Below are 17,914 nucleotides of genomic sequence, written 5' to 3' on the forward strand. Positions count from 1 at the left end.
AATAAAATTATTTAGCATTTTCTAACTATGAGCAAATAAATAGATAAACATAAGCATTTGATATAGAATGTAGATGTTTGAGACAACAATCAAACAGATAAGCGATTATATTACAACATGATCTTGATCCAGGACTTCAAAAAAAATGCATAGTTTTGATTATTAATTTGCATCAGGAGCCCAAAGAAGTTCACATCAAATTAACTTATTAACTAATTAGTACTCCGATAATAATTTTATTTCACATAGATGATAGTAGAGCAACTTATATAGAACGAGTTCATCATCAAATAACGACATTATCTAATATCTTTTAGAAGTGCTTTTAAAATTACTGAAAACACTTTTGATGAAAATATTTTTAAAACCAATCTTTAATAAAATCTAAGTATTATTTGTAAAAACACTTAAAGTACTTCATGCAATAAGTACATATTTAGGGCTCGTTTGGATGTGCTTTTAAAATGACTGAAAACGCTTTTAAAGAAATTGTTTTTGGATTCCAAAACCACTTGAAATGCTTTCTATAAGAAGCACTAGTTATGTTCTTATTCCATGAAACCCTTTAAGTGATTTTACAGGATTTACTAACCTTTTTACTAAACATTATTTCTAAAAATATATTAACCAAAAATATTTTCAATTATTTTAAAACCACACTCAATCGAGTTTTTAGTATTTCTTTAAAAGGAGACTTAAAAGTGCTTTTGGAATCGTTGTCATAGGGGGGTTATAGTTACCAAATTTGTTACATGGGTGAGGAGTACGTTTTCTGACGCCTTGATCTTTTATATACATCACCGATAGAAAGTGATGTAATGATGTGTATAACAGAGAAAGACCCAGAAACAGAGAGAGAAGGCAGCTGCGACGGTGACACCAATGCTACTCAACACTAACCACATCGTCTCGATCCCAACCAAGTTTCAATCTTTATTTACGCATTAATTTATTGGGTCGGATTAAATTGCTCCGAAGGACAACAAGAAGAAAAGTTGCGAAGAAATTGCAGAAGAAGCTGACATGGTGGAGATGAAGGAGGAAGAATATCAGAAAATGGCGGTTTTCAAAGGCAGGGAAAAATTCGGGTCCAATGTTTTGCACATGTTTGTGGCTCTGGGTATTTGGCTGGGTACAATCCATTTCAACGTGGGTCTGATTCTCTTCACTATATTCTTCCTTCCATTTTCCAAGGCCCTTCTGTCAGTGTTCATCTTTCTCAAACCCTTATTTTTTTCTTTCTAATATTTTTGGTCATTTAATTTATTGATTTATTTGCTGAAAATTTTGAAATTTTCAGTGTATTTGGGTTGCTTGTGTTGTTTATGATCATCCCAGTTGATGAAAAGAGCAAAATAGGAAGATCACTTTCCAGGTAAAAGTTTACCCTTTTTAGTGTTTTTGCTGGGGAATAGCAATGCTACTTTCTGAGAGATTTATCTGTGCAGAACGTCATGTGCGCAATTTTTTGACTTCAAATTTGATCCTATTTAGTGACGTTGATTGTATTTGAATGTTGAATAATCGTTTAGAGCTTTTAACTTTGGTTTATAGTATCGGATTAGTTCAAGACAGGACGTCCTGCACAAAACTGAACTGACAAGTTTACAGTAATTTACTTTGGTTTGAATTGGGTTTTCAGGTACATATGTAAGCATGCCTGTGCTTATTTTCCTGTGACGCTGTACGCAGAGGATATCAATGCCTTTGATCCCAATCGCGCTTATGGTATCTCTTCTTTTCATCGCGGATATATGGAAGTAGAACTGGTTACAAAATTTTAATTAGAAATAGAACTGAAGTACATAAACCACGGGTTTAGTGTCCCTCCAGTTCTATTTTTGAGTAAAAGTTTGTGGCTGGTCTTGTGTATGTTTCCCAATGTACTTTTAATCCTATTAGAAGCTTTGATGAATTAATAATTTGAGTTGCATTTGGCTCTCTGTGGTTGATGCAGTCTTTGGTTATGAACCACATTCGGTTTTGCCAATTGGTGTTGTTGCACTTGCTGACCTTACTGGGTTCTTGCCTCTCCCCAAAATTAAGGCCCTTGCGAGTAGCGCGGTAAGACTTCTTTGCTTCGTTGGCACTATCCTTTCTTCTTTTCATATTATGTCTCAACCGTTTTTCTACAATTTCTTAGCTATACTTTTTGTGGGAATTATGTTTAGGTGTTCTACACACCATTCTTGAGACATATATGGACATGGTTGGGTCTTGCACCGGCCACAAAAAGTAATTTTATCTCCCACCTATCCGCTGGTTATAGTTGCATCATTGTGCCTGGTGGAGTGCAGGAGACATTTTACATGGAGCATGGCACTGAGGTTTACATCTGCAAAATCTTTCTTGTGCTCTTGCTGTACTTTTTCATTAAGACATCTGTTGCTATATAAACTAGCTGGTCTGTTTTCTCAATTGTAATTCCGTTTCTAATTGCTAATCCGTTGCTTGATTTGTAGATAGCATTTCTCAAGTCGAGAAGAGGTTTTGTTCGCATAGCCATGGAGCTGGGCCATCCCCTGGTTCCAGTTTTCTGCTTTGGTCAGGTATCACCATTTTCTATCTAGTTTTTCTCCACCTGTTTATTCATCTACAAAGTTAGCCAGTTGCATAGTCTCTGTTTTGCATCTGTTTGCTGGCTTTTCTGGTTCAACCTCTATTGTTTTCAATAGTTTTCTAGCAATTTCTGCGTCGTTTCACACATTCGTATTTCGAGATTATAAAAGGGAACTTTAACGAAAAGCACCTGGTACTGTTCATTTTAACGAAAAACCACATTTTTACACTAAAAAGTCAATCCTGGTACTATTCACTTTACCCTTTATTTTGTCCTTATCATTAAAACTCAAAGTTTTCAAGCCCTTTTCATTAGTTTTCCTATTATAAAAGGGGCACTATGTTATTACATCTTTAGTTGTTGGTTGTACTTTTCTTTGTCTCTCATGCATATGCTTCATCTAACAATGAATGATATTTCCATTTCTTTTCTTACGATTCGTCCATGTTGCAGTCAAATGTTTACAAGTGGTGGAAGCCAAGTGGAGAATTATTTTTGAAGTTTGCTAGAGCTATCAAGTTCACCCCAATTTTCTTCTGGGGAGTATTTGGGTATGCATTCTGAGCCGTTGTCTTCTTCTTAATAGTACTCTTCATGTGTAGAACTTTTTATCTTTGCAATTAGCTTATGAAAGTACATCTGGAGAAACCGAAAGGAAAAACTATTCCGGAGAAAAAATTTCCCATTAGATTGAGAAGAAATTAGACTACTGTTGAAGCCTTCGTTTCTTTTCACTAACCAAACAAGAAACTTATATAATTCAATTTTCGCGTTCGACCTACTCATTTTTTATGTATATTTGTACATTTTTATGATTGAAATTTAGCAGCACTAACGTTTTTGGTAACTGTTAATGGTTCATATCATGCTTCTCCATTGCAGAACTCCGGTACCCTACCGTCATCCAATGCATGTGGTGGTCGGAAAACCAATTGAACTCAAGAAAACATCACAACCCACGATGGAAGAGGTATGGATTCCCCCAGAACAACTGAGCATAACATACGTGTTTAGTCCCCTGTGAACATCAATCAATCATGGAGAACCGGTGCTTGAACTGTATTCAAATTACTGTATTGCACTCTTTCTGTTGCTCTGGTCTTCGTCTTCTATGCGCATCATGCTTGAATGAATGCTTTAATCTTGCCCCCCCCCCCCCCCCCCCCCCCCCCGAAAAAAAAAGAGCGTAATGCCTGTTCCGTTCCACATCCATCTCCATCTTTGGTTTTGTTCTCGCTATTGAAACTCCATTCGATTCACATCTCTTATCTTCTACAGAGCGGTTTTACTTGAGGACTTTCTCTCATCTATAGATCTTTTATTGTTTTCAAAACCTACAGATATAGATTAGTTTCATTGCAAATACATGTAAGCGAAGTTTTATTCGTAAAAAACAATGCATTATCCAGGTTATCCCACTAAGTGGGCTCAGCTGGATGCTGCAGCTCGACGGAGTTACATATTTTCACAAGTTTGTAGCTTAATATCGATGCTGCTGAATTTCTGAGTTCATACTTTTTTTGTTTTCCTCTCCCAGACCCTGCGTAAAGCGGGAGCCTTGTGTACTGGGTACGACCTTTTATACTTTTTTTGTTTTCCAGGTGAACGAAGTGCACGGTCAGTTCGTTGCAGCACTAGAGGATCTTTTCGAAAGGCACAAGGCCCGGGTTGGTCACGCCGATCTTCGATTGAAAATTCTTTGATCAGATCTTACTTACTTTGGTTATGTCCACCTTCATGCAGCTCCCTCTTCACTATTTTTTCTTTTTCTACTCATTTTCTGGGAAAGTTGGTGTTAACCTGTTGTATTAACTACAAGGTTAGTTGTCAAAACCTTCATCTGGAGCAACAGAAAGTGGCGTAATCATGTTTGTAAATTAACATCTCTCTAATTCATTCATACTTTCTCAATAAAATTAGTGATTAGACACAGATAATGAAGACACTTTATTTCATTTTTCAATCAATTGTTTCTGGCACACTCGTTCCCACTTGATCGCTTACGAAAAACATTATTAAGTGGTACTGAAATACGTCAAATGGTATAACAGTTCACTTGTTATAATATAAGGGATGACAATTTTGATCATTACTTTTTAACGGATATAATATTTTAGCACTGCATATTATATCAAGATGACAAAATACATCGCAGGGTCATTTCTGAATTTAAAATGATGTATCCTATCTTCCTAAAGAAAATTTAACAATTCAGAGCCCTAATCAATGATAATAATATTAATATGAGAGAGAAAACTAACGATATCATCATGTGTAAAAAGAGAATATTATTTCAGTGAAAAGGAGAAAATATTATTTTAGTGGAAAGAAAAATTAATTAATTGGCAAATGTAAGACATGGGGGAAAGTCAAACGGCGTCGTTACGTCACAATTTGAACCTCGAAGCTTCAGATTCACCCGAGAGGGGAAATTAAACGAGTCGAATTTCTGGGCCGATTAAAAAAAATAAATAGAAAGAAATCGGCTGAATATTTAATAGAAAAAAAATAAAAGAATTAGGGTTCTTCGTTCTGGTGGTACCTTACGTCGGATTAGGGCACGAATTTGGACCTTCATCTTCTACAATTCCAACCCAGGTACGCAGCTCCTACAATCCCCTGCTTTTTATTTCCCCAGTTTCTGAATTTCTTCTAATTTGCGGGGAAAAAAAAAAAAGAAACGATTTTTTGCGAAGGCCGCCTGAAACCTCAAATATTTTGATACAATCGTTTGCGTTAGAAGCGCAGATAATTAATTAATTCGTTGGATTCTACTTTTGACTGATATAATTGCCTGTTGCTCTTGTTTGTAGCCCTAAATATTTTAATTATTTTTTAGTTTTTCTGCTTTATTTTTTGTTGGATGAGTGGAAAGTTTACTGCTTTTATACTTAGGAAAATGAGTGATACCGAAGAGAAGGATGAAACTGGACAAGAATTGCCAGTTGATGCTTTAAATAATGGGAAACCGGAAAATGATCATAACAAGCAGAATAATTCTCCGAATTCAGGAGATTCTGGACCGGTTCAGGAGACCCCGAATCCTCCTGCTGAAAATGGCGAAACTCTACCCGTTAAGACAGACGTTGAGATGACAACTGATGAGAAAACTAGTGTAGAAGTAGAACCACAGTCCATTTCACACCAATCTGGTCAAAATTTGCCTTCTCCTTCAGTCACAATAAATTGCGGGGACGAACAATTAGTTAAGCCAGATACTGAAGCCTTACAGGATGAGGATGAACAATTAGTCAAGCCAGGTACTAAACCCGTAGCTGATACCAAGAGTGCTGAAGCCCAGGATTTGCCTCAAAGTAATAATCATGGTCGTGATGATGACAACGCTGTTTCCACAAGTCTTCCAGAGACTGTTAAAACTGAAGTTACTCAAGTGCCGGAGCAGGAATCTGGTGGTGCTGCTGAAGAAAGTGTAACTGTGGGTCATAAGGAACCTGTTACGCCTCATGCCGGATCTTCTGATGTAAAAGCTGATTCTGGGAATGGGAAAGAATTGAAGAATAAGGTGGATGAAAAAGATATTACTACACCCAAAAATAATGGAACCTCAAACTCAAAGGGCATGTTCCTTTTAGATGAGAGTGACGTGTATGAAGGTAATGATTCTGGGACAGAAGAGGAGCAATCAGCTTTCATGAAGGAAGTGGAAAATTTCTTTAAGGAGAGGAGCATGGAATTGAAACCTCCAAAGTTTTATGGAGAGGGTTTGAATTGCCTTAAGTAAGTCTTTACTTGTCATTTTAATGATTCTGTCTTGTTTACTAATTATATGAATGTTATTTATTTCGACATTTTATTGGTACAAGGCTTTGGAGAGGTGTGATCAGATTGGGTGGCTATGATAAGGTATGCAATGTGCATTTTTAGTCGTAAAGGTCCATATGTTAGTATATGTACTATTATATATTATGAGTTTTCATTTCCAGAACCATATTCTTTTCTTGTTACAATCACATATATGATCTGTCTGCTTACCGTAGGTGACCTCAAATAAGTTGTGGCGGCAAGTGGGAGAAGCCTTTAAACCTCCAAAGTAAGGACAACATCTGTTCAACTCCATTATTATTTACATAGTGCAAGCTTCATTACCTGTAGATGTGGAAATTTTAGAAGTACTGATAGTTTTCCTTAATTCTGTAAAAGATTATACTGAAATTGGGGGACTTCTTTGTTGGCAATACGTTGTTGGTCATTTAGTTCTCCTTTGTTATTTGTAAGGTCAACTTTGTGATGTTTATATCTGCTTACTATGCATGCTGTTGTGCAAAAGATAAAAAATTGAAGTAAAGTTACCGTGTTTCTAGGTGTGAAATTTCTTTAGTTCATATTTAACCCTTGTGCTGTCTTGGAAAGTGGAAAAGGGGTGGGGTGAGGGAGTGGGTTAAAAACGTCCAGTATAGTTTACCATGTGTTAAAAGATATTTTAGTTTCTTTTCTATTTCTGCTGCAGGACATGCACTACGGTTTCATGGACATTTCGAGGTTTCTATGAGAAGGTATGTGTGCACACACTTGGCATGCAAGCTGCACCTTTCTTATAGATTCTCCGTAGGTTATTAGTTGCTATGTGTTTGTAATTTCCCACCTGATCAAATTTGAGACAGGATCAAGAAACATGGGATTGGGCAACCATAATCGTAGACTCAATTGCCTGCTATGATTGAGAAAATCTGGGTCTGTCCATCTTCTTGATGGTTGACCATGTGGATGTGTGCTTGAGTGGCCTGTGTTGGAAATTAATTGTAAAAGCTTCTATTCGAGTCACGTGTGGTTGCCTCAGTATACAAGTCCATTATGTCAAATCCCCTTTTAACAGTGATTTGTTAAATATCTTCCTTGGAGTATTCCAGATCATAATGTTTATATGTTATTTATTATTGGTTGTTCTTGTGTGACTTCAGGCACTGCTAGATTATGAAAGGCATAAATTTGGTACTGAACCACCAATCTCTTCCCAGCCAGAGCCTATGAATATCGATAACCAGGTAAGTTGTGATCTTTTGGCCTGGGATCTTTTGGTAATGTTTTGTGTATTACTGTATTAGATGATTTTGTGGCGTTTATTTTTATCCCTCTTAGGTGGCATGGTGTTTATGCCACTTTGTTCATCTCATGATAAACTGTTTCATTGAATGAAAATGGTATCCATGTACTGCCGGGAACGTATATATTCATTATTATTCACATGAAATATTTTTACACAATGAACTATTGCATGTCAACCTTGAAAATTGGTGTAATTATTTGCTCAACAAGGAGTTTCTTCAACGAGCCAAATACTTGATGCATGATTGGCGTAATTAGGCTGCAGGATCAGGTCGAGCAAGAAGGGATGCTGCGGCACGTGCCATGCAGGGTTGGCACTCACAACGTATCACTGGGAATGGTGAAGTCAGTGACCCTATCATAAAGGTCTGGAAAGTCTAAAGATTTTTGCTCTCATTGTCTTCTGTGTTTTACACTCTCCTTGTGGAAGTTGGTTCTGATAGAGCATTAAAATCTCTTCTGTTTCTTTAGGATAAAAATGCAAATTCTTTGCAAAAGCGTGAAAAACAGCTTAAAAGCATCGGTATGGCCTCTCAATGGAAATGGTGTCGTTTGTAATTATGTAGTTGGTATATAATTTCTCACCTCAGATTTTGTACGTTGACATCAGGTTCACTTAAAAGAAAGAAGCCACCTTATGTGGAGCATGTGGTAAAAGCTGCACGTACTAAAGCATCTAAGTTGCAGTTGAGACAATGTTCTATTTTTTTTTCATTTGTCTACATAATATATTAGGAAATTATTCATTAACAGAGTACTCTGTTGACATTTTACTGTAGTGTTAACTTGGCTTTATTGTGTTTGTTTGTGCAGATTGGATGTAGATGTGGTTGATCTTGGACCTCCAGCGGATTGGGTGAAGATCAATGTGCAGAGAACTGTAAGTTTATCCTCTACATTTTTGAAGTTTAAACACAAGGAAATTTGCATCTGTGAATTTTTAAGCACCAATCCAGTATATTGAGATATGTCATGTTTGCAGAAAGATTGTTTTGAGGTATATGCTTTAGTTCCAGGTCTTCTACGGGAGGAGGTAAGTATGCATATTCCTGAATCTGCGGTTCTCCTTCCTTTTGCTTTGCTACTGTACAATTCTTTACATTCTTCTAGAGATAATTTGTATATTCTTTTAGAAGACTCTGTATGCTAGTGCTTGTTTTGTTATGTTCTTATTAAGGATGGAATGGCAGATAATCATAAGCCATGTTATAAGAACAGGAATTAGCATGATCGGACAAATTCGCTGGCAATTTGTGCTGCAATCAACTAACTGTTTTGAGCTGGGGGGAAAAGGAGCAAAAAACTGTTTAAAAGTGAACCAACTTCATTGATTGCCCTTATTTACTAAATGTGAGACTAGAGGAACCCAGCAAGTAGCCTCCTGATAACTTCTCGAGGCTGTTTCTTTGAGAGTTTTTGTTAAATTATGCCTTGGTAGAGTATATGTTTGCATAGAAAGGCCTGCTTGATATTTGTTTGATGTATTAAATATTAGGTTTCTGTTTCGGACTTCGGCAATTATATTACTTATCTTGTTCTTTCGGAAATCAATCTCAGGTTCGTGTTCAATCTGATCCCGCTGGGCGATTGGTTATAACTGGAGAACCTGAGCATCCTGATAATCCATGGGGTGTCACAGCTTTCAAAAAGGTCCGTTTCTTTTTCTTTCCTCTTTTGGGTTTTGCGTGTGAGAGAAACTACTCAGATTAGGAAGTAATGAAAATCAATCAGATCTCTTTGATGATATGGCGAAACTGGTCACCACGAGATTATCTTTTAGCAAACAAAGAAGTGAACAGTTTCAAGAAAAACGAAGAAACTTTAGGGTTGCTTGAGAACTATGTAAGAAGCGAATCTTCCTTGGAAAATCGAATACAAGATGTAAAACCATGATGCCCTTGTAAGCTACTCGCTTCCAAAGTTAGGCACCGTGGCTGCTGTGTTCGTGTTAAACAGACCACGGTCATAAAGATCGGACTTCGTACTTTCTCTTTGGCTTTATTGACCTGGTATTTGGCTTTGTGAACAGGCTGTCACCTTACCATCAAGAATTGATCCGCACCAGACATCAGCCGTGGTCACCCTGCACGGTCAGTTGTTTGTTCGTGTTCCATTTGAGCAGTCGGATCAGTAGCATTTCGCGGTGTCCATCCTTGACCATCAGGCTCCTCTGTAGAAATTAGACAGACCGTACCGACCGTAATCCGGCCAAGTTAGTTTAGTTGGTTATAATCCACATGTTCCACGGAACATCCGGACCTTAATGTTGACTCATTTAGTACAGGATATAACCTAACCGTTGTACTTATTTACCAACATGTTCGGTTTAATCGTTGATGTTACATGGTAACATGCCTAGGAATCCTCATTCATTCATTTTCTTGAAGATGTACATGTTCTGAAGATACTATTGTACATTTTGAAAGGGCATTTGCCAAGGCAAAAGAAAATGCATTCTGTAAATTTGAGTAACATCATGGACGGGTTGTAAAATTGGCGACAAATTGGCGAAAATTGGTGAGATTATAACCAACTGAATAGGTGACCGATGACCCTCACGGGCTAGTTGCCATTGATGCCAAGTCTAACTCTTCATCGGAATCAATCACTTCTTCGAAATCGTAAAACGGATTTGCCTGCAATGGCAGCTCCAAGTAAGAACAGAAACTCCGACGCGAAACTAGAAACTTATGAATCATAGGCCAGTAATAAGAATTACCTTTGGTCTTGGAGTGATTGCTTCAAAGCTATGAAACACAGGATCATCAAAGTTAGGGGGTTCCAGAACAATGTAAGCCCCTTTATTTCGGTACCTCTCTTCTGTTCCCTGCATCACAGGAAATACGAAAACATTAGCCTATTATGGTGTGAGTTCGGTTCCAATGTCCCGCGAGAACGAGAGCACAACATAATAAACTGGAAGGCTGAATCAAGAGCTAAGAAAGGATCACAAGTTCACAACACAACTCAAAGGAGATGGAATAGTTAAACGAATAATCAATAGCCATACATTAACAAGCAGAAACACGTTTCACGTGCTGCATGACATACACAAAAGCACCATTCTGAATGAGATGCTTAACAGCACCCAATCTACTTTAAAAGGAGAAGGATCTTAGAAGGAAACATGTAAAACCTCATCAAAACTTGGAACAATTTGGCAAAAGGAAAACTGGGTACTGCCAACATCCCATAAATGAACAGTTATGCAAGGAATTCACTAAAACTGTGTTAATGAACTCAACGAATACCAATCTAAAGGGATCATGCACAAACCTGGAATTGTGGGTAGTCTGGAGCACTAAATAAAGTAATGAGCTTCCCGGACTCCACAACGTGATCTATGGTGTACCCGTTATCCATTCCACCAAGACCTGGCCTCTTGTCCCGTGCATCCGGGCCTTCATGCGATCTGATAATCAACTGTAGTTTTAACAATATAGAATAACCCAGATCTTAGTATTGCATCTCTATTACGATTGTTAGTCATGCAAATACAACACAAGTCAATGTTACAAGAGAGTCGAAAGAAATCATCACGTGCTTCGTGTGAGAGAAATGTAAAGTGCAACAGCCTCTGTGCGGTTTAGAAACAATAGATCTGCCAGTCATTTTTAAAAAGAATTTAAAACTACGCATTTTCTTTCCTTAATTGGTAAAATTTAACGAAATACATAGTCGAACCCCACCAACCATCTACCAATTGAGCCAAGGCCAAGGTGGTTAAAAACTATCAAAGCGACAACAAACCCATAACCACCTCCATGCTCATATGTAAGCCTTCATAGTTAAAGCCTTAACTGTCGTTGTGAACATACAAAAATATCCGGTGAATTATTATTTTGACCAACCACCCTGGCATGGCTAGTAAATGCTACGTTAACGCCTTTTCGACCCTCAAACTTCAATTGAATGACTTGCCAAACTTGTAAATCCACATCTGAATATAAAACGTTACCTTAAAAGGAAAAATAGTTATTGGCGATTTGCCATCCAACCATCATTGCACTTGTAACACAACAGTACCAAAACTAATCAGAAGTTCTGTTCCAAAAAGGAAAACGTGGTTTGTCTCTAGATTGCAATTGAAGCATGCAACGCTTTGCAGTTGCATTACGTTATCAATTGAATGCATCACTTAACGACGAACGAACAAGAAGCAATTCACCATGAAGCAGACAAGAAAAATCATATTCTTAAAGATAAAAGTATCAACATTATATCCTAAAACATGCATTTTTCCCTAAAACTAACATTCAATTGCCAAACACTAGAAATGTAGATTCCAAATCTTGCTATTACCTTGAGTTGAAACTTCTTGAGAAAATCCTCAGTGCAGTCAGGGCCCCAAAGCAGACCAATGCCTCTCTCTTTATTCGGAGAAAGGCCGGGCTTCATGGAGGGATCCGACCACAGCACATCACCAGGAATTAAGTTCGAACCTTCCCACGGAGGATCAAGAACCGATCTTCGAGCCTTATTTAGTTCTTCAAAGGAGCCAAGAGACAATGTACTACTGGGTTCAGGATTGAAAGATATCCTCCTATTCTTCTTTCCTTTCGATCTCTTGGGGGTGGCCGGCGTGCTGCGAAACAGCCCGCCATGAGCAGTGTATACATATTTACCAACCATGGAGGTCAAGGGAAGACCTTCAAAGCACCCAAGACATTTTCGGTACACATGCTTCCCCTTATCCCCATACTTTGTCAGTACTTCCTTCTCGAATCCGTAAACTGAAGTGCAGTATTTCGATTCGTGATTTCCTCTCAAAAGATAAACACTTCTAGGCAAAAACACTTTCCAGGCTAATAAAATCAAGAAGCTTTCAAGCCCCCAAGCCCCTCTGTCAACGTAATCGCCATTGAAGACGAAGAATCGGTTTTCTGATGGAAACCCAGCATCGTTTAGAAGGTAAAGGAGGTCGTGCAGCTGACCGTGAAGGTCTCCAACGACGACCACCGTGGATTCCGAGCCTAACTGATCGACGGCTACGCAATTGGCCTCTTTGTGGAGGATCTTGGAGGCGCAAAGGACCAAGCTATCAAAAACTTCCACCGGAAACACGTCTGGCAACTGGGTCGGGTCGAGATTTCTGGATGCCCAATCAAAAACGGACATAAGGTTTCGAATCCATTCGAGGCTGAGCTTTCCGTCGGCCGGCCACCCAACTGGGGTTTCCGGATTAGGCCGCGGCGGTAATGGGTTGTGTTCGGATTCGGAGTTGGTGACAGCGGAAGAAGCCGAATCAAAGACCGACGGCGATGCGGCTTCTGCAACTTCTTGAGATGCAGATGCCGATGGAGCAGCCGCTGCTGCAATCTCTGCATCTGAATTGCATGACATGTTTGATCAAACCCCGAAAAATACGAATTAAAAGTGAATATTTATGAATTTATATACATAAATTCATCCGGGAATTTTACAGAATACAACAAATAAAGAGTGTACTTCGAATTGTTGCTTCCACTTTAAACTCAAAGTGCAATGCAACAGTTACTTATTCAACATTCCACAGCCAATTTGTCCAAAAAGAATTCAATGCCGCGTCAACATATCACAGCTAACAGTACAATTTAGTGTTATAATGGAAGTAAAAGTCATACCCAGTGCATAAGGCTCCCGCTTTACGCAGGGTCTGGGAGAAGTGAATGTCGGCTAGCCTTACCCCCATTTATGGAGATGCTGCTCCCAAGTCTCGAACCTGAGACGTACCGCTCATGGGCGAAGGCACTTGCCATCGCACCAAGTGCGACCTCTAATAAGTGTTATAATGGAAGTGTTTAAAAAATAAAAAAATAAAATAAAAAATAAAAAATTACATATTCAATCACTTATATTATGTCACTTAGTTTACTGAATTATATTTTTAACATACTGAAAAATCTCTTCGCTAATCGAACCAAAAATGAAACTTCCAAACTTTGTTGAGTTGGTTATTGGTACTGTACATCCAGTTGCACCATTTGCGTTTGTATGTTCTTCGTATTACGTTTCTAGTCAATAATATAAGGATTTTTGGACAAAATTGTCTTTAAGATTGACATAACTCTTCACTTTGGTCTCTGAGATTTAAAATTGATATAAATGTTCCCTGAGATTGTTCACGGTTAATCACTTTGGTCATTCGGTAAAAAATCTATGTTGTGTTGAGGCTATTTTGTCAAATTAACTCCTCTTGTTGAACTTTCTTCTATTTAATGGAGATTTTTCACGAAATGACCAAAATGATTGACATTAGACATCCCAGATGACACTTCTATCGACTTTAATCTCAATGACTAAAGTGAGGAATTCTAACAATCTCAAATATCATTTTTTTGAAAAAATCATAATATAATATTATGTATGTTTTTCATTTTTATATGATATTGTATTACTAATTTAAAACGAAATTGTGGTATCTCGAGTTGACGTGCAAAACTCACTTAGGGATAACAATGTTTTGTGCGCGTAATTTCTTATAGTAAAAAATAATATAAGATTATACAACAGACAACGCAAAACAATTTATCCAAAACCCAAGCTCGAAAATCAAGAAGCAAACGCATCGTTTTTCTTGTCTTTTAATTTTTAAAATGAAAACTAATGAAAATGGCTTGAAAACTTTGAGTTTTAACGATAATGATAAAATAAATAGTAAAGTGAATAGTACCATGATTGATTTTTTAGTGTAAATATGTGGTTTTTCATTAAAATGAACAGTACAGATAACTTTTTGTAAAGTTCTCATTTTAAAATTGTTTGAGTTAACCAAAAGAAAGAGGTTAATTGCATATAAGTTTCAAACTCAAATTTTCCCCTTATTTTTTATTAAAACCTCTTCTTATCTTATTCTTTACTGCGCTACGAAAATCATTATCTTTTATTCGCCTATACTGATATGTGACAAATGAATAAAAAAGAAAATTGAGAACTAGGTCTAGAAGGAAATTATGAGCATTACATTCATGCGTAACTTCCTTACTATTGGATCAACTAGCGATTCCAACTTCATGTTCCCGAGTTGCAAAGAACAATTTGAACTGAGGCAATCTTTCTGGATTCGCTTCATCTTACAACCTTGTTTTCCATTGTAATTGCCATTGTAGCACGTGTGTGGCCTAGCCCATAAGGGCCATGCAGACTTTTCAGCGGAACCTCCTCTCTAGGTTCTTTCTTGCAGCCTTATCCTTTTTTTGAATTCTTCTTCTAGATCGCCTTTTGAAAAGCCGGAACGTAGAGGGCATGATGATCCAGTGGGAGGGATCTTCCACAAAGCCAGAGACCACTCGACTGATCTCATCCACTTGAAATTTCGTGTAAAAGTTGGTAATTCTACTTTCTAATAGAGTCGTTAGTTCCACAACCCTAGTAGAGAATTCCAGAAGAACAAAAGCTGAATAGTTCCACCTACTCAAAACTCACAGGGGATGCCGCCTACTACTAAAATCCTGGTTTTTGCGACAGTTGCATTCTTCTATAGCTTCCGGTGGTAGGACAATAATAAAAAAGCCCTACTCCCTAAGGGCCCCTCTCTGACACAAGGATGGCATTGGCACATGGACATCGAAAGAAGCAACCACTTGAGATGCTGAACCGACCGACCCTTATTATATTTGTTTGCCGGGCATCTCGCACACAAACTGGTAAATGAAACTTAATTCGATATACCGGCTTGGAGCTTTCTTCACCAGTTCCCATAGCCTCTTCTCTTCCATCTTTTCCTAAAGCAGGGTTGGCGGAATGCTAAATTGATGTTACACATGATAGCTGCCATTTTTCGTTCTATTTGTACCTCTATATCTAAAGGTTAAACTTTCCTAACACACAAATTATTTATTGTCATAAGACATTTGTTAACCACTTAAACTAGAGTACTTCTACGTGAGTGCCATGCTAAACAAAGAAAGACCCAAATTAACTTGCCAATGATGGAAGAACTAAGAAACTCTACATATCATCTTCCGAATATGGGCCAAAGTGAGGCCCTAATCTTGGTCTGATCATTCAACTCAAACGATTTTCTAAACCCAAAAAAATTTTACTCACAAGGCCCAAAAGTTTTTTGGGTCAAGTATAAGGCCCAAACTTGGACTAATGAACAACTTACTCTTATTGGCCAAGATTTATTTATTTATTTTTACTTTAATACGATGATATATTTACATTTAGGTGTTGGAAATTTGAGCTAAAGTACACAATAGACCAATTATTTATAATTTGGTTTGAAATCGTTATTAGCGATAATCGAATTTAAAACATCTCACTTACAAATAAAGAGAAATATCAATAATCCTAATACTAAGTAGCGCATTCCTCTACGACCTCGACGCTGTGAAATTTCTTTCCCCCTTTTAAGTTTATATATTATATATAAAAGGACTTGAGCTAATACTAGTGAAATGTAGACATGTAGCTTTCAATAACATTTGAGACATCTTTAATCGAGTTAATTTTCTATTAGTTTTCCACCTAACCCAACTAAAATCCTAGAATGTCCAAATCAAAATTACTCAAGAATCGTGAGTACCAAGTCTTACTCTTATTGTTTTAATTGTCACATGATTAAAAAAATTGTGAATAAATGAAACATACATACTTGTTTCATTAGAATTCCCTTTTCTTTCTTTTTAAAATAGTGGAAGTCGGAGACGGAATAGTCATCCAAATGAAAGTGAAATTCTTATAAAATACGGAGATCAAGTGTGTGACTCTCCTAACATTATGTGATTAAGGATTGCCACTTGGACCTCGTTATCATCGACTACGTCACTCTGAATAATATACTAGGGTTTTTCCTTCTTCAAATCTTCTGAAAAAATGGGTTACCAACAAACATGTATTTGGATGCCAACGTTGATCAAACATCCACCTTTTAAAAGTTAGACGAAGAGACTACATTTTGATTGATTTATTTCTTAAACTAAATTATAAGCAATATTTGTAGATAACTAAACCTAAGAAACCTTAACTCGGATGAGTTAGATCCAATTCCTAAACTAACAAAGAAAACCCAAATACTAAAATAAACATAAATATTAATATTTTCTAACACCTCCCGTCAAACTCATAACAGTACACAACATGAGTTTGCCAACAGACGATGTGGATGCAAGCTTGTTATGCTAATTTCCGATGACAATTTCAATACAAAATTCGATCTATGCAAGTGCAAGATTCCAATGCAGTGCCAGCGCAAGACAAATACCAGTGCCAGTGCAAGACAAATACCAGCCAGTGCAAACTTTCCTAGTGCCAATTGTGAACTTCTGAACAAACCTGAACAAATAAGCAAAAAAACCAACTTTCACAACATCACTCGAGTAGTTACCAGTTCAAACGCAATGGTCACAAAGGACAACAACAGACTCTAAATCATTCAAATAAACCAACAGCCTCTTTGCAAAGACTTCAATAAAGCCAATCTTTTCTCCCTCGTGTGGGCCTCAAAACCTAACCAATGTTTTTCAAAAACTTTTTCCCTTTTTTTCTCTTTTTTCCCTTTATTTTCCCTCTTTTTAGCTTTCCTTTATTTATTTTTATTTTTTTCCTCTTTTCCGTCTTTACTCCTGCTTTCTTCAATTCAAGCAGCAACCAAGTCAACCAAGTCGAGCAAAATAAAGGGATTGCAGCAGATGGTGGTGGTCGCGACAAGAACCGATTCGACCATGGATGCTTTGCACGACAAACAAGCAAACAGATTTTTACTACAATGAACGACAATTTCTTAGACGAATCTAAAACAAAAACGCAAATAGCGGAAGATGACGGAAACAAAACTTATACAAACAAATTAACACCCATCAACATCATATTAAATCCTGAAGGATCAACATGTTCTGATACCAAGTTGAATATCAGAATGCACGACAAACAAGACTAACAAGAATATTATTAAACTATCGAAAATGCCAAAATGACTGCATGAGCCAAAGAGGCCACATCCTGATTGATTTATTTCTCAAACTAAAATTACAAGCAATATTTAAGAAATCCTACCTTGGATGGATTAGGCCCAATTTATAATCTGACAAGGAAAACCCAAATACTAAAATAGACATAAATACTATTATTTTTCAACAGTTGGACGGCCATGACATCCCTCACTTGTCTCGAAATCTCTAAAAAATTCTAACTATTTAGGGCTGGTTTGGTATTGTTGTGCTTTGAAAAAAAAATATTTTTGCTGTGCTGTGAGAATAAGCAGCTATGAAATAAAGCAGCAGAGTGTTTGATAAACTTTTTTGTAAAAGTGCTTTTGAAAAAAAAACAGTATTATAGTGTTTGGTAAACTTTTATGTAAAACAGATG

The 17,914-nt window shown here is 37.2% G+C and overlaps 3 protein-coding genes across 3 annotated transcripts; 2 read left to right on the forward strand and 1 right to left on the reverse strand.

Annotated features, from left to right (window-relative positions):
* The first annotated feature begins 748 nt into the window (after positions 1–748).
* LOC126608632 (diacylglycerol O-acyltransferase 2D-like) lies at positions 749–4,497 on the forward strand. Its single transcript, XM_050276593.1, has 9 exons — positions 749–1,202; positions 1,301–1,375; positions 1,643–1,728; positions 1,958–2,064; positions 2,172–2,327; positions 2,463–2,549; positions 3,014–3,111; positions 3,443–3,530; positions 4,162–4,497. Exons 1-9 carry the CDS (start codon positions 1,024–1,026, stop codon positions 4,261–4,263), a joined length of 978 nt encoding a protein of 325 aa, XP_050132550.1. The 5' UTR covers positions 749–1,023; the 3' UTR covers positions 4,264–4,497.
* Positions 4,498–4,997: 500 nt separating this feature from the next.
* Positions 4,998–10,087, forward strand: LOC126608776 (AT-rich interactive domain-containing protein 6-like). The gene is made up of 13 exons (XM_050276773.1): positions 4,998–5,158; positions 5,456–6,298; positions 6,385–6,424; positions 6,559–6,611; positions 7,029–7,074; positions 7,480–7,563; positions 7,883–7,990; positions 8,096–8,147; positions 8,235–8,310; positions 8,438–8,504; positions 8,607–8,657; positions 9,182–9,274; positions 9,654–10,087. Exons 2-13 carry the CDS (start codon positions 5,460–5,462, stop codon positions 9,756–9,758), a joined length of 1,614 nt encoding a protein of 537 aa, XP_050132730.1. The 5' UTR covers positions 4,998–5,158; positions 5,456–5,459; the 3' UTR covers positions 9,759–10,087.
* On the reverse strand, positions 9,913–13,109 carry LOC126608787 (serine/threonine-protein phosphatase 7-like). The gene is made up of 4 exons (XM_050276783.1): positions 11,927–13,109; positions 10,901–11,047; positions 10,344–10,451; positions 9,913–10,260 (listed from the first exon to the last, which is right to left on the reverse strand). The coding sequence occupies exons 1-4, from the start codon at positions 12,965–12,967 to the stop codon at positions 10,180–10,182; spliced, it is 1,377 nt and encodes a 458-aa protein (XP_050132740.1). The 5' UTR covers positions 12,968–13,109; the 3' UTR covers positions 9,913–10,179.
* Between the last annotated feature and the right edge of the window lie 4,805 nt (positions 13,110–17,914).

Source organism: Malus sylvestris, chromosome 2, assembly GCF_916048215.2.
Source record: "Malus sylvestris chromosome 2, drMalSylv7.2, whole genome shotgun sequence".
Lineage (NCBI taxonomy): Eukaryota > Viridiplantae > Streptophyta > Magnoliopsida > Rosales > Rosaceae > Malus > Malus sylvestris.

What these genes read in the sequence shown, in the direction of transcription:
- LOC126608787 (XM_050276783.1), bottom strand. Translation starts at nt 12,967, where the DNA reads ATGTCATGCAATTCAGATGCAGAGATTGCAGCAGCGGCTGCTCCATCG. An exon ending in TCAAGAAGTTTCAACTCAAG is followed by an intron (nt 11,048 to 11,926) that starts GTAATAGCAAGA and finishes TTAAAACTACAG; the next exon opens with TTGATTATCAGATCGCATGA. An exon ending in CAGACTACCCACAATTCCAG is followed by an intron (nt 10,452 to 10,900) that starts GTTTGTGCATGA and finishes CCTGTGATGCAG; the next exon opens with GGAACAGAAGAGAGGTACCG.
- LOC126608632 (XM_050276593.1), top strand. Translation starts at nt 1,024, where the DNA reads ATGGTGGAGATGAAGGAGGAAGAATATCAGAAAATGGCGGTTTTCAAA. An exon ending in CCATTTTCCAAGGCCCTTCT is followed by an intron (nt 1,203 to 1,300) that starts GTCAGTGTTCAT and finishes TGAAATTTTCAG; the next exon opens with TGTATTTGGGTTGCTTGTGT. An exon ending in TGATCCCAATCGCGCTTATG is followed by an intron (nt 1,729 to 1,957) that starts GTATCTCTTCTT and finishes TGGTTGATGCAG; the next exon opens with TCTTTGGTTATGAACCACAT.
- LOC126608776 (XM_050276773.1), top strand. Translation starts at nt 5,460, where the DNA reads ATGAGTGATACCGAAGAGAAGGATGAAACTGGACAAGAATTGCCAGTT. An exon ending in TTCGAGGTTTCTATGAGAAG is followed by an intron (nt 7,075 to 7,479) that starts GTATGTGTGCAC and finishes GTGTGACTTCAG; the next exon opens with GCACTGCTAGATTATGAAAG. An exon ending in CAGGTCTTCTACGGGAGGAG is followed by an intron (nt 8,658 to 9,181) that starts GTAAGTATGCAT and finishes AATCAATCTCAG; the next exon opens with GTTCGTGTTCAATCTGATCC.